The 15610-nt window shown below is 40.4% G+C and overlaps 1 protein-coding gene across 1 annotated transcript; it reads right to left on the reverse strand.

Annotated features, from left to right (window-relative positions):
- Window positions 1-1932: 1932 nt before the first annotated feature.
- Window positions 1933-14863, reverse strand: Nxf3 (nuclear RNA export factor 3). The gene is made up of 20 exons (XM_090326262.1): window positions 14697-14863; window positions 10403-10577; window positions 10022-10175; window positions 9150-9233; window positions 8948-9052; window positions 8744-8824; window positions 8563-8632; window positions 8321-8412; window positions 7912-8021; window positions 6234-6270; window positions 5818-5886; window positions 5684-5739; window positions 5441-5548; window positions 5260-5318; window positions 5033-5148; window positions 4908-4950; window positions 4341-4413; window positions 3393-3569; window positions 2992-3052; window positions 1933-2883 (listed from the first exon to the last, which is right to left on the reverse strand). Exons 1-20 carry the CDS (start codon window positions 14698-14700, stop codon window positions 2866-2868), a joined length of 1692 nt encoding a protein of 563 aa, XP_090182388.1. The 5' UTR covers window positions 14701-14863; the 3' UTR covers window positions 1933-2865.
- Between the last annotated feature and the right edge of the window lie 747 nt (window positions 14864-15610).

Genomic DNA, 15610 nt, shown 5'->3' on the forward strand with positions numbered 1-15610 from the left:
TCCAGAGTTCATGTTCCACGACCCACAAAAAACGAATTATAGTACTTTGGTCCTTCCTCTTTGCTTTTGCTTCCTGTACATGAAGTAAGCACATCTGCCCTGTCATACTCTCTTGAAATGTTATGTTGTGCCCCTCCCAAAAGGCCTAAGAAGAATAGATCCACTCAGATATTAACTAGAATTTCCCAAATCGGGAGACCAAATAAAGTATATCTTTATAACTTCGTTATCTTATGTATTTGTTATAGGGACAGAAAGATGACTGAAAGTTTCAAATTATTTCTTTTCATTTCAAATTAATTCTTAAGACTTTGTAAAGATATAATTGAGATTTATCAAAATCCATCCATTAAAATGTAAAATTGATTTTTGGAATGTTCAGAAATATGTGTAGTCTTCACTATAGTCAATGTAAAAAGTTTCTTCATCTTCCAAACTAGCTTTCATATAATAATTTTTGTATAATCGCTGTCATATAAACCATGAAATGAACAAGTGGAATTTAAAATAAAATACTGAAAGACAGTACTGGAAAAAAAGTCTAGATTGTTTTGATCATGATGATACAACACCAAAGGCATAATCCATGAGAAAAGGAATTAATAAATAGAACTTCACTAAAATTAATTTTTTCTTCTTGAAAGACACTGTCAAGAGAATGAAAGCACAAGTCACAGAATGGGAAGATATTTGAGAAAAAAAGCATATGTGATAAAGAACAACCAGCCAAAATATTTGAAGAACTCTTAAGCCACATAAAATCAACAAAAGGAAAACAACCACATTAAAATAAGAAACAGATCTAAACAAATACTTAACTAAAGAGAATGTACAATGTGCAAAAAAACATGAATGATGTTCCTCACAAAATGTAATCAGGAAAATGCAAAATAAAACTGAGATAGATACCCCTGCACACTTCTTAGAAAGGCAAAATCTAGAACACTGACAGCAGTGAATGCTGGCAAGGATGTGTGAATCCTAGACCGCACTCCCCATTAGAACTGAGAAATAGAAATGAGATTATCCAGGAAGACCCTATGGAATAGCCTCTTTTGGAATGCCATGAAACCCCTGGACAGGCATTAGAGTTCAGAAGAATTTCAAAAATAATATTATACAATCAAAAAACACTGCTAGTTTGGCCTATAGGAGACAAAGGAGGGACAAAATGAAGGGCAGTTGTCAGACTTCTGTGATTGCACAGGCAACAAAAAGGATAATGTTGCTACTTGTCTACTAACATATGCCATATTCAAGAAATGTGAAGAACAGCCTGCAGATAGTAGCTCATATCTGTCATCCTACCTACTGAAAAAAAAGAAAAAGATTAGGAAAATTGTGGTTTGATGCAAACTTGGGCAAAATGTTCATGGAATATGGTAGCACATATGTGATAAGCATGAATGCATATGCTTAAAAAGGAGGATCATATGCTAGGTCCCTCTAAACAGAGTTTGACCTTATCTCAAAAATAATCAGAGCAACAAGGGCTGGAGATATGACTCAAGCAATAAAATGCCTGTCTCACAAGTTATAACCCCTGGGTTCAAAACCCCATATAAACAACAAGAAGAATGACTCCTACTGCAGGACCACAGACACAGGTAGAGCTGGAGAAGGGCACCTACATGAACCCAGAAATTATTGGCAAGATATCGAGACAAAAGTAATGTGGAGACTAAAACTAATAATTGATGAGTTTGAAAGGGGCCGGAGGAAAAGAAGACACAGGTCATGTGAGAATGGAGACAAAAATGAGTTACCCTGCTAAAAGATACAAAAAACAACCAGAGGCTAGAAGACGCAAGGATTCTCCTCTAGAGTCTTTGAAAAAAAATGTGTCCCTGATAGTACTTTGAGTTTGGATTTTTGACCTCCAGAATCATGAGAAAAAATTCCCATAATCTTAAACCAGCTACTTTATGGTACTTTATTATAGCATATTATAGTAACTTGAGGAAACCAAAACATCAATATAGAGATACATGCTTTCACATATACAGAAACCCAGGGCATACTTCTAAAAATAATTATCATTAGCTTTCTATTCTGAATTAGATCAACATTTGCAGTTATGATTTGGAGCTTTAAAGAGTTTGACAGAGCTTTATAGATTTCTTAGACATTAACATTGTCCCAAATAATACTTTGAAGGTTGTATATTTCCTCTTTCTATACAAATGTCTTTATATTTCAAGTACATTAACAGTATGTCCATCATATATGGGAGCCATTTTTCTTCCCCAGGTTTTCACACATTCTTTGGTACATTTTCTTCCAAAAGGAATCTTTTTAACTTGTAATAATTTGGTTATCTTAGAATCTAACATTGTTACATTGTTCTAACTGCATAAAAATATTTGGCTAATGCACTGAGGACAGAGAATACCGATGCTCATGTTTAAACAATGGTGGAAAACAGCCTCAACCTAGGAAGTGATACAGCCCTTTGGCACAGCTCTGGCCTAAATATTGGTGTAAGACATGTATCTGTACTCCACACTTTCCCAAAGGTTACTCATTGAGTATCCTTTTCCTCTTCTCAAGGACAGGGATCATAACACCTGCCCCAAATAGACTTTGCAGAGATTTACTGTAATAGGCACAATCACACTCTGTCAAACAAGGCAGAGTGTGGGGTTATCCTGGGAACAAATCCACAGAACAACTAGCCCTTTGGATGGATGAGAGTAAACACTACAAAGCTGCACCCACACTTCCAAGTTCAACAACAGGAAAATACTCTTATCAGAACAAAAATAAAAATACAACAACAATTATGAGGATAAAGATGGTAATACCCAAAGTTTCTTTTTTGAGCATCAAATTCAGGATTTCTGTACCATTCTATGCGAAGGTCTCTTAGATCTTTCCATTTTCCTGGAGGAAGTAAAGGAGATAATGGGGAGATCAGGAGAGCGAAGAATCCTGGCCACATGCCCAGGTCACCTGGCTTTGTCTCACTTTATCTGGATTCCAAACCCTTACCTTAGGCAGCGAAAGACCTTGTGCGGCTCTACTGTAGTCCAAGTAATTGTCCTGAAAGTCACTGTGGTAGAGAAAGGACAGGAGACATTCATTATTATCCAAGAGGTGATATGCTGAGAGCACAATGACATTTCTTACTCTTTGTGACAGAAACATACCTCTATGTATGCTCCAAGATATACATCAGAATGACCCCAGCATCACAGTATATCATGAGAAAAATGTCCCCAAAATGCTAAAAGTCTTCCAATAAAGAAACAGGGCCCATGGAATTTGGAGAAATGTCATATACTGTATAAAATAATGTGTTATCTATACATGAAGAAGGAAACGTTCCAATTACCTAGGACCTCCTGTAATTCACTTGCCCATACCTAATCAACTTGTACACCAACACTTACTTCTGAGACCACTGAAACTTCATCCCAGACTTGGTGGAGAATGTCTGCATCACTGTCTCCTGCTCCTGGGGGATCGCCGTGTCAGAGGCTGAGGGTGATTGCATGGGGCTAGCCCAAGCATTTTCCATCTCTTGAGGACTGGCACTCAAAAACAGCTTGTCATTGACAATGCATAGGCTGAAGGAAAAAAAATGAGATCTAGGATAAATGGACCAAAAGATAACCCTCCTTCGCCCCAACAATGGATCTGCTGTTACTGCTCAGCAATTAAATCACTTATCTTTACTGTATTCAGCGTCCTGGTTGGTATACTCTGACACTTCCCACAAAACTCATTTTGAAGACTATCTATATAACTCCCTATATTTATAGGTTTATCTCTAACCCAGGAATGTGTGTGCACATGTGTGTGCATGTGTGCACTTATACTAGGACTTGACTGGGCCTTGTGTTCTCAGTTTTCACTCACTGTGGCACTCTACCACTTGAACCTCCCCTCTACTTTTGACATTTTCCTGGTAAATTAGAGATAAAATGTCTCAAGGATTTGTCTGCTCAGGTTGGCTTCAAACGGTGACTCTCAGATCTCAAGTCTCCTGAGTAAGTTACGATTATAGGTGTGAATCATCAGCACCGAATCAGAGCCCACATTTGTTTTTTGTGTGTGTCATGGGGCTTGAACTCTGGGCCACTTCCAGTTTTGTAGTGGTTAATTGGAGATGAGTCTCCCAGACTTTAGTGCCTGGCAGGCTTTGAACTGTGATCCTCGAATCTCAGCCTCCGGAGTAGCAAGGATTACAGGCATGAGCCACTGTGCCTGGCAGAGCCAACGCTGTTAACCACTTGAGTAGACTGTGGGTTTAAACAATACCTCAAGGACTTCACCACTGCCTATCAGCACTGTCTCCAAGTCTGGATGGAGATTCCCACCCACAACACAGTACTTACCTTGAACTGCTGTTATGGGTAGTGATGAAGGTCCGGGTGAAGACATGAACACATCTCCGAGCATTTCCTTCCACTTCAATGACAACAAACAACAATACCCCTTAGAGTTTCTTATGCTTTACATGGTCATACAGCGTTTCCCAGTAAAGGGTCTTATGTTAAATGGAGCCACATGTAGCAGTTATCCCTGGTAACTTGGATTCAGAATGGCAGGGTGAAATTGTTTGAAAAGACTAGTAATAATCCACTCACACTGATGGGTTCCTTATCACAAATTGAGACCTGTGAAAATCACTCCAAATGTTTACTTCCTTCCTGTTTTACAGTAGCCCTAGTTTTTTTTCCAAAGGGGAAATGTCCCCAAGTCACCTAGCTAACATCGAACCTCACAATCTGTGTCCCCAAAACGTGAGCTGTGGGGGTAGACGGGCATTGCTCTAAATTAGATCAAGATGATTGTGAGCAGGGTATAAGGAAAGATGCAAGGGCAGAATGGGAAGAGCTTTATAATTAGTTCCCCAGCAAGGTGGACAGGAGGGAATCTGGAAAGGAGATTTATACACTCACCTTCCCTGAACAGCCCACTGACAGAGAAGCAGAGCATCTTTTCCTGAGAGGGAAGAACACAGGAGCTCAGGATGCTACTTCCTACCCAACTCCAGCTCTCTGTGGGAGTTGAAGCAGGTGCTCACCGTCTGGAACCAGGTGTCCACTACAAATGAACTGAGGTCATGCTGGGTTTGTGGCAGCACTTTGAGAGAGTTCACAATATCACGTTTCCTGTGCTTCAGCAACTGCCTCTGCACACCTGTTGGAAGTGAAGGAACAAAAATGGACACTTCAACACCTGAGCCCTTGCCTCCTTTGTGTATTTCATACTTCCTCTCTTTCTGCCCAGTGTTCCCCATCACACACTTACATGGATCCTTGAGATTCTTCATATTCCTGCTGTACTTCAAATAGTCACACAGGTTGCTTCTAGGAGAGAAAGCAAATGGTAATGGTCCAGCCAGTGCAGGTGTTGGCTCACCTGAGTCTTCTTGGGGGGGGGGTCGGTGAAAGGGTGTCACCCTGCCCCGAATCTGAGAAGTGATACTCACGGGGCTTGTTCCTTGAAGTTGTGGGTAATGGTGAGGGAAAAACAGGCCTCTTCATGGTAAGCATCAAGAAGATCCCGTCTATCTCCATAGTCATAGATCAAGTAGTACCTGTGCGGGTGTAATGTACTATATCTATGGTCTGAGTCTCAAAATGAGACAGTTTTCTTAGGCAGACCTATGATAGTGAGGACTCACCTGTCTTGTCCCATCCCCCCCATTCCTCAAAGTCCCAGGGATACATACTGTTGCAGAAATTGTAGAATCAGATCCTTTAGCATTTCAGATCCAAAGTAACTTCCCTGAAATAAAAGAAGTGCTCAAGATACTGTTATCCTCTCCTATTCATAACTCAAAATCTTATGTAATCCTCTCCTCACCTTGCAAGTTGGTAACTTCTTATGAATATCAGTGTCAGAGACAGATGGTCTAGATGATGCCTGGCCATCCTGGAGAATGTAAGAGGAAGTCATCAGTGCAAACCAGGTAGGTAATGATGGAAGATCAGGGAAAGGGATGGGCTCAGAAATGGGTAAGGTCAGAGATCAGGTCTGAAAATGCTTTGGAAATCACATCAGTGAACAACAACTGAGATCATAACCAGAGATCCTGGTGTGGAGAAAGGCTATATACTGCTTGTCAAGTTCCCATATGGGTCTGTATCATCTCCCCACCACTTGGAAATGGAAGGGTTAGATCCAAAAGTTAACTTGAGCAACACCTAAGGGGGTTGAGGGTAGCTTGTGGGCAGCTTTATTTTTGATCAGAGATGTCAGTGATGGATGACTATACTTACCAGGCATAATAACCTAGGAAACAATTCCAGGATGGAGCTGCCAAAACATAAAGACCATTTATTTTAAACAGTCATGAAATGTATACATGTACATAAATATTACTTGGTACCCCATTAATATGTAGGTAAGTTATCATAACTAGCTAATCATAATTTCTTAATATTTTTATGTATTAGTTGAAAAATATAGAAACATAAGAGGAGAAAAAAATTGAAGCTGTAGAACTGACCCAGAGGGATAACTGTCTCCCTCCTGGTCTCTTCTCTCATTTTCTCCCTGAGTATGTCTCATCTACACTGCTCTCCTCCAGGACCACAAGAAACCACAGTAGGAGGGCCAGGAGCATAGCGTAGTGGAAGAGTGCTTGTCTAGCATGCACGAAGCCCCGGGGTTCGATTCCTCATTAACACATACACAGACAAAATCCAGAAGTGGTGTTGTGGCTCAAGTGGTAGAGCAGTAGCCTTGAGGAATGCCCAAGGACAGTGCTCAGGCCCTGAGTCCAAGCCCCAGGACTAGCAAAAAAAATTAAAACACCACAGTAGGAAGCCAAACTTTGGGCTTTATTCTCCACTTTCTTCACTTTTCCTCCTCTGAGTTCCCATAAAAGGCTCAGCAGGGAACAGTATATGGAGTGGGAGCCCAGAGGTGTGTTGCCTCATTGGACACTCAATATCATGCACAACAAGGTCTGGCAGACCAGATGAATGAGGGCTTAGGATGTAGGGAGGGCAGGGCATGGGGATGGGAACAGAAAGAGAGGAAACCTGGCTGGAGAAATGAGACAGAGCACAACAGACTAACTACAATGGAAAAAGACAAAGAAAAGGAAAAGAAAAAGGAAGAAGGCACTCAATCTGCTCCAGGTCTTTGGGAGAGGGAAGATGAAAGAAACGAATGATTCCTCAGCTACAGCCCTCTCCTTTACCTGCCCTTGGTAGACCCTGGAGCCCCAGGCAGATCTGACAACATGAACCCGCTACATGCAGGCTGAGTCTGGCTTGGGAAATGGAACCTCCCTTGGGGCAGCCATAATTCTCCTGAGCCAGTTCATCATGAGATTGACAATCTTTGGACTGTCTCATGGTCCTGAATTCTCTCCTGCATACCCATGCCTGTGAGTCTATGCCTTGCCCATGAAGCACATTTATCTGTCATGCAGGAGCAGGTAGAATGATGTCATATGGAGTGAGAGGGAAGGTGGGCAGTGCTCCTGAGGGCAGAAGAGTTTGAAAACCAAAGGGCAGGACTCTCAGGAGCACTGCCCTTTGGTTTTCAAACTCTTCTGCCCTCAGTCCTCCACTCCTGCTTCAGGAAACCACTAGCCTGACCATTTCTGGTTCCTTGATCAAAACCCAGGTTTCTCCCCAAGAAGGACATAGGACTGGAGGAACAGATTTCACAATGGCAGCCACCTTTATGGCTGAGGGCCTCCATGCCCGCCTAGAACAAACAAGGAGTCTTTTGGGAGAAAAAAATGTGGGGCCCTTCAGGATGCGGGAGGAAGGCCAGCTACATCTGGGTGAGGCATGTGAGTTTGGAGAAACCAGAACTGAGGATCCAGACAGGGAAGAAGGCTGGGCCTGTCATCCCAAAGGACTAAGGAAACCTCCTCTTGCAGACAGCCATGTCAGAGGCAGCTCAGGCTTCAAAGGAATAATAGAGAATACAACTGACTTCATGCTGGGGGAATTATCCTGGAAGGTGGAGCAGGGAGAGTTCGATTCTGCATGCATCTCTTCTGGTGTTAAACCTTTCCCCTTCTCAATCTCCACCGAAGTCTCCATCTGAAATGTTGTAGGGAATACATCAACTGAAGAAAGCCTTGCCCCCAAATCCATTTCTCTACCTCTTGTCATCATTGTACTTTCCTTTCAAGCAACAATCTGAAAATTAATTTTTATACTGGAGATCATTAGCATAACATCAAGAAGTCCAACCAGCTAGTTTTGGTGGCACAAGTTCAAGGACAAAATCTCTAATGAGGGAAGAATCAGATTTAGGGCTCCAAAATGAGATATATGAGACCAAGCTGACCTCTTGGCAACCCTCATCATTCATACCAGTATCTGGATGAAAGTCTCACCTTGGATATGTTCTCTTCATGAGTTGGCAAGGTGGTAGTCACGTACTTTCCAGGATTTAGCGGTATCATTTTTGTATTATAAGTCACAAAGTCTTCAGGAAGCAGAAGAGAATCATAAGGCTAAGAGGTTCAGCTGATACACTGCTAACACGAACCCCTCCCCAAGTTACAGTCTTTAAGTGTCTCTCCCAGACAGATCTTTCTGCCTCCATTTCCCCTAGAATTATTACTGTCAATCATACCTCGGTCAACGGAATTACTCTGGATGTTAAGATCTTGCTGGGAGGCATCATATCCTTTGTTCATTCTTGGCTGCAGAATTAATTCAGTGATTATTTGAGGTGGAAGTGGTAAAGGGGGTAATAGCCAGGGATATAGATTGGTCTGCTTGTTAGTACATAGCTTCTCTGGAGTTTAAATTACCTTTACACGTTCCACATTTTCTGACTTTAGCTCCTTCTGCAGAGAGTGAGGTACATCAGAGGTGCTGATAAAGATTGAGATCTGCAGACAGCAAAAGGGACGGATTCAGCAGCAACATCCCTGCCCCTCAAGATTATAAAATACCTCGCTCCTGATCTGCTCCACTCTCTCTTAACTACACCTGGTTTTGACAATGACACACACCCTTTCATTATTGTTGTCCAGAAGCTTGTTACTGATGTTCTTCAGTTCAAAAGCAGTGCTGGCATTATTGACAAAGAACTGGGCTTGCATCTTCTCATAGCGAAACTAGAACATAAGGGTGAGAGAAAAACAATGTGAGGCTAGAACCTTTGCTCGTACATCCCTTCTTGATTCTTCTCATCCTCCTTACTGTCCATCTTACCTCAAATGGAGTGAAAGGGACACTGCACTGGCTCTGAATCAAATTTAGCAGCCACTCCTCATCATATTTTATGCCAAATGGAATCTAGAAACAAATGAAAGGTTGAGATAAGAGACTGACATAATGGAATTTAAAGATAAGCTTTCAGATCTTCTCCCCGCCCCCATGCTTTAAAACTTAGTTCTAAAGATGGGACCTGGAGCACTAGCCTTGAGAAAGCTCAAGGACAGTACCCAGGCCCTGACTGGCACTGACCCAGGACTGGCCAAAAAAATAAAAGGAACACATTCCAACACAGTATTTCTAGTTTTTACACCAGACATAGATTTCCTAAGTAGCCTTTCTCTTCACTGAAATTATTTTCTTCAAATAATCAACTTGGTATTTAACACTAGCTAATAAACTTTTTAAATAAACTTCCATTCATTATTTTCCAAAACTTCTGTTACAACAGACCTGCACTGTTCTCTTTCCTGGTACTTGTATATATATCCCAAGTTGGCCTTGAATTTATGATTCTCCTGCTTCTGCCTCCAATATTCTGGGATTATGGATTTGCAACCATTATACCAAGCTGACTTGCTCCAACAATCGACACTTAAAAGAAACTGAGGTATTCAATGTGGGGTTACACCATTCCTTGATATTCATTTCTCATTTCAATTACAAAATCTCTTCAATTCCTCATGCAATCAGCCTACTGCCTATTTCAAATTTGCCCTTACACAATCTAAGACATTTACTACTGATAATAAAAATAACACATTACCAACTTTCCATACCCAGAAAATCTCTGGTGTTTCTACATCAGCCCGAATAATCGTCTGTTTTTCTTCTACCAAATGCCAGATTCATTTTGTTAGGACACTCACCGTGACCTTGAACCAGCTCCCAAAGGATACATCCTGCCCTGTCTTCTGAATTCTTCTCTCCAGAGGGTTTTGGCCACCCATCATGTTAACTTGGTTTTGGTTTTGTTTGTTTGAATGGGTTCTCTGACGATGAGTTGGGATGGCATAAGGAATGCTGTGAGAAAATGGAGAAAAGTCATCTCTATATACCCAGAAATTCTATTTACATTTTGTTTGCCCCACTGATACCAGGGCTACAAAAGGCTTATTCAATCATTCATCTCTTCCTATCAGTTTTCACTCTAGCAGGTTAAGGAGAAGAATAACATATGTAACTAGCAGGTTAAATTCCTAAGTATTTCACTAACTGGTACATTCTAGCTATGCTGACTGGTCACTTACTATCTTCTTCCTCGGGCTTCCATGTGGGCAGTACTTGTTGTTGGATCTGTGTCTTGATGCTGCAGATATAAAGTATGCAGGCCAGGAGACACTTTTTCAGAACAAGTGGGAAATCTCCTTTGAAAACTCTGGCATTTTTCTCGTTTTTGAATGTATTTAGTTTTGGAACTGTGCCCTTAAAATGAGAAAAAAAACATTAATGTAGAATACAGAAAAAGTCCTAAGAGCATATAAGCATGAATGAAGTGATAACACTGCTTGGCAACTGAGAAAGAAATCTATCATGGTGTCAGAAAGGTTAAGAGGACTTTTCTGCATGTCCACTTCCTGGATGGTGGGAGATAGGAAGCAATCACACACAAGAAAAAAAGAAGCACAGTGCGCAACAGGTTAGCACCTGATTTGCCATTTTAATGCTAGATGACCTGAGACATGTGATGTATTATTTCTAAACTTTACCTCCCTCTCCTCAAGGGTAATAAAAATCCACTGTGAAAGTCTGCTGTTATGGTTCAAGAATCAAAGACAATGCCTTCTTTCCCTTCCTGAAAGAACTAGACAAATGAAAAGCAAAGCCGAAAAGTACACATTATGTATGTTAAATACATAAAATTATGGAGAATGACAAAAGAAAGGGGAAAGAATTAAAGAAATATAGTGAACATATCTAATATACACTTAGTTTGACTCACAGAAATAAGGAAAGAACATGGTAAGGAAACATTCCTTGAAGAGCTTAGTTGAGAAGTTTCCAAAATTAACAAGACACCAAGTCAGTGTAAAAATGCCAATGGGAGAAAAAGTGTACATCAAGGCAAAAACATTTCTAAACACACATACACACACACACACACACACACACACACAAACAGACATTTCATAATAATATTCACGCTACAAAACCTGGGAGGAAATCTAGCCAGAAAACTTAAACCAAAATAATACTAAAGGTCTTTCCTCAAATAGCAAACTAACACTATGGTTCCAAAAAAGATTAATGATATTTGTAAATATATAGGCAAATCTAAGTGAATATGAGCTACATAACACAATTATAATTTCTTCTAGGGTGTTACTCTGTAATTAAATGCATGATTATAAATTGGGAGAGGACAACCAGTTTCACAGTGTTCCAAAACTCCTACAAAATATGAGATTCAAATGAACATTAAATGCATGCTAGGTGAGCATTCTATCTCTAGGCTACGCTCCCGGCTACAGATATAGTAATCTTAAGAGTAAATACTAGAAGAACTGTGAAAGTTTAGTGTAGTTAAGCAAATATTTAATAGTTAAAATATTATTTTTTAAATCATTTTAAAGGAAAGGAGAATACAAGAAATTGAGAGCAGGAAGTATAAATATACAAAGCCAAGCATTGATAGCTCACACCTGTAACCCAATCTACTCAGGAAGCTGAGATCTAAGGATTGTAGTTTGAAGACAGCCTAGGAAGGAAAGTCCATGAGACTCTTATCTCCAGTAAATTACTCAAAAAAAAAGCTAAAGTAGTAGAACATTAATCTTGAGCAAAAGAAACTCAAGACAAGAGTTCATGCCCCAGAACTGGCACATACACACACACACACACACACACACACACACACACACACACACACACACTAACATAAATAAATATATGAACATCAATAGTATGGTCTATTTGAACCACAAAATTATCTATAATTTAAAAGGAAGAGGGGAAAACAAGATGATTAGGAGAGAGTAGGGGAGGGAAATGGGGACAAAAACATGAGAATGAATATCAATGTGTGAGAAGTAATACATCTATTACCTGGCAATGTAACTGTAATCCCTCTATACATTACCCCAATGATAAAAAATAAAATAAAATAAAATTTATAAAAATGAACAAGAACATAATAAAGAATAGACTAAATTACATATTGAATGACAGAATCAGATTGCATTAAAAGTCTCCATCAAATTTTCTCTTAGGGGCCAGGAGTTTGGCCTAATGGTAGAGTGCTTGCCAGGATGCATGAAGACTTGAGCTCAATTCCTTAGTACCACATACACAGAAAAGCTGGAAGTGGTGCTGTGGCTCAAGTGGCAGTGCCCTTGTCTTGAGGAAAAGTCCCAAGGACAGTGTTCAAACCTCGAGTTCAAGCCCCAGGACTGGCCAAAAAAGTTGTTGGTTTTTTTTCATCAAAAATACATGTTAATTCCAGATGTCTCAAACCTATAAATCCTAGCTAATCAGAAGGCTGAAATATAAGGATTTCATTTCAAAGCCAGTCTGGGGAAGAAGCCTGATCTGGAGCTATGGCTCCACTAGCCTTCAGCATAAAAGTTCAGGGAGGGGGCCATGAATTTGGCCCAGTTTTAGAGTGTTTGCCTTGCATGTGTGAAGACCTGGGTTCGATTCCTCGGTACCACATACATAGAAAAAAGCTGGACGTGGTGCTGAGGCTCAAGTGGTAGAGCTCTAGCCTTGAGAAAGTCCAAGGACAATGCTTGGGCCCTCAGCTCAAGCCCAGGACTGGCAAAAAATAAAATAATTTTTAAAAAGTTCAGGGAGGGTGCCCAGGCCCTGAGTTCAAGCCCCAGGTCAGGCAAAGAAAAAAGTAAATAAACAAAATTAAAACACATGCAAAATCTAAAGATATAGAAAAATTTAAATTAAACAATATAGCAAAACATCTGGATATTGTACTTATTGTGATCTGATCATTATATATTGTATTCATGTATTGAAGTATCACCCTGTACTCTATGAATATAATTAATATGAAACTTTTCCTAAAAATAGCAAATTATACAAAATGTGTGCCCTAAATATGAAGAATTGTATTAGTAGGAGAGAAACATATGTTAAAGAAATACTATGGCAAAGAAAGATATTTCACAATAACAATTTGAAAGAGCATATTTTTTATTTTATTTTTTTTTGCCAGTCCTGAGCCTGACGTTAAGGCCTGAGCACTGTCCTTGGACTTTCTCAAGGCTAGAGCTCTACCACTTGAGCCTCAGCACCACTTCTGGCTTTTTTCTATGTATGTGGTACCGAGGAATCAAACCCGGGTCTTTGCGCATACTAGGCAAGCACTCTACCACTAGGCCAAACTCCCGGCCCCTATTGTACTTTTTTTAACTCAGGCCTTGGGCATTGACTGTGAGCTCTTTTTCACAAAGCTAGTACTCTGCCATTTTAAGCCACAGCTCCACTTCCGGTTTTAGATTGTTTAATTGGAAAAAGTTTTGTGGAGTCACAGTGGTTCACAACTGTAATCCTAGCTACCCAGCAGGCTTAGATGTGAGGATTGAGGTTCAAAGCCAGCGTGGGCAGGAAAACTCCGTGAGACCCTTATGTCAAATGAACTACTCAAGAAAAGGTGGACGTGGCTCAAGTGGTAGAGCGCTAGCCTTGAACACAAACACAAAGAGGCTCAGGGACAGCGCCGAGGCCCCGGGTTCAAGCCCCAGGATGGAAAAAAAAAAAGTTTAGCGGACTTCCCTGACTAGACAGGCTTTGAACTGCAATCCTGAGATCTCAACATCCTGTGTTGCTAGAATTACAGGCACGAGCCACCGGTATGCACAAAATAAAACATATAGAAAAGGAAAAGCTGACTAAAGGAAGTAGAGAAATTTAAATAAATCTGACTGTATAACAGATGAATCTGAAAGAAAATTCAGTTATATGGGGTAGATTTCAACATGAGTAACAAGCTCTGTATGGAGCTGCATGTCTTTAGTCTCAGACATAGATTGTTGTGCCACTTGAAGTAGAAAGGTGACGTTAGCTCAGGATCTCACGTATGAGAGTCCTCCCTCTCAAAATGTATTCAATTAATATGGAAAACTGCACATAAAACAATATAGAATATTTCAGAAGAAGTTATACGATGACGATAAAGTAAGTTTCTAGAACCTTCTATACGGTAATCCAGTCTACCCTAAGCGGTAGGTACAGTGATCGTTCAGTTACTGGTAGCATCAAGACCCGCTTTTAAAACTAGTAACATGCAACGATTGTTAATTTCCAACACCCCCCTGATAAGATTTTGGAAATTAATCATTTCTCAAATACTTGATCGGAGAAGACCTCACACTGAGCTTCAAACAGGAAAGAAAATTCACTTTAGCTAAGCCACAAGAGACGTTTTTCCTCATGGAAACACAAATATCTTAAGATTTGCTTGGCTCTTGTCGGGAAAGTGCAAAACAAACTCTTCCCACCCCTACCTCCATCTAATGGGAGATTCAGGCTAAGTCCCATGGGAAGTGGGGGGGACACAAAATCTCTTCTGTCTCATATTCACCAACTCACCCATGTTACGTCCCCAAAGCAGTATCTTGTCACCAGTGTCCTCACAGCTTTCTCCAAGAGATCTGTGTGGTCTAGAGTTGAGTTTGGAAAAGATTAAGGAAGGCTGCTCAGGAAGATATCCGCAGGTTCCTCGCCACTGCTCTGCGAAAGCCAGACTAAGATGGAGTCCTTACAGGAAGTTTCAACGCCTGGAGCATAGAGAGGAGAGCCCTTGGCGATAGAGAAGACTTCACTTCTTTTTCTTACTGTCCTGTGAGTTTCTCACCAGTTAAATATCTACGAAAATGTTTCCAATTTATCCACTTATTCAGATTCAGCCAATAAGAAAGCTCAAGATGAAAGAAAATGTTGCTACCAATGCAGAAGGAACTCAACATTGCACACTGGATATTGGTTACACTACATTGTATTTTTTTTTACTCTGCAGCAGCACAGAGCTCTGAGTGTCTACTCCTGGCTTGGCCCTGTAATCCGTGTTTGTTATATCAGTATCTGCGTTTTCACTTATTCTTGACGAACGGACTGTAATCTGAAAATAATCAGCTTTCTGTACTTGCTGAAGCTCACTGAGATGAAGGTAATTGATTTGAAGTCATCCTGATGCTACCTGGACAAACAACTCTGTACTACAGAATGGGACGAGCTCTTCATGCACAGTTTTACTAAAACCATGCAACAACAGTCACAGAATACTCAAAAAATTAACTCTAGCGCATCAAAAAGACACTACAAAAGGAGAGAGAGCAGGAGAAGGGGGAGGAGGAGGAAAGAAAGGAAGGAAGGATACACAAAGGGAAAGAAAAAGGAAAGTAAGAAATTAAAACTATCAAGGAGATAGAAAATAAAATTTATTAAACCACTGTAATGAGACTAAAAAACAAGAAGATGATTTTGTGGCTACCCGTATAGGGTTT

This window comes from Megascapheus bottae, chromosome X, assembly GCF_031878675.1.
Source record: "Megascapheus bottae isolate mThoBot1 chromosome X, mThoBot2.hap1, whole genome shotgun sequence".
NCBI classification, from domain to species: domain Eukaryota; kingdom Metazoa; phylum Chordata; class Mammalia; order Rodentia; family Geomyidae; genus Megascapheus; species Megascapheus bottae.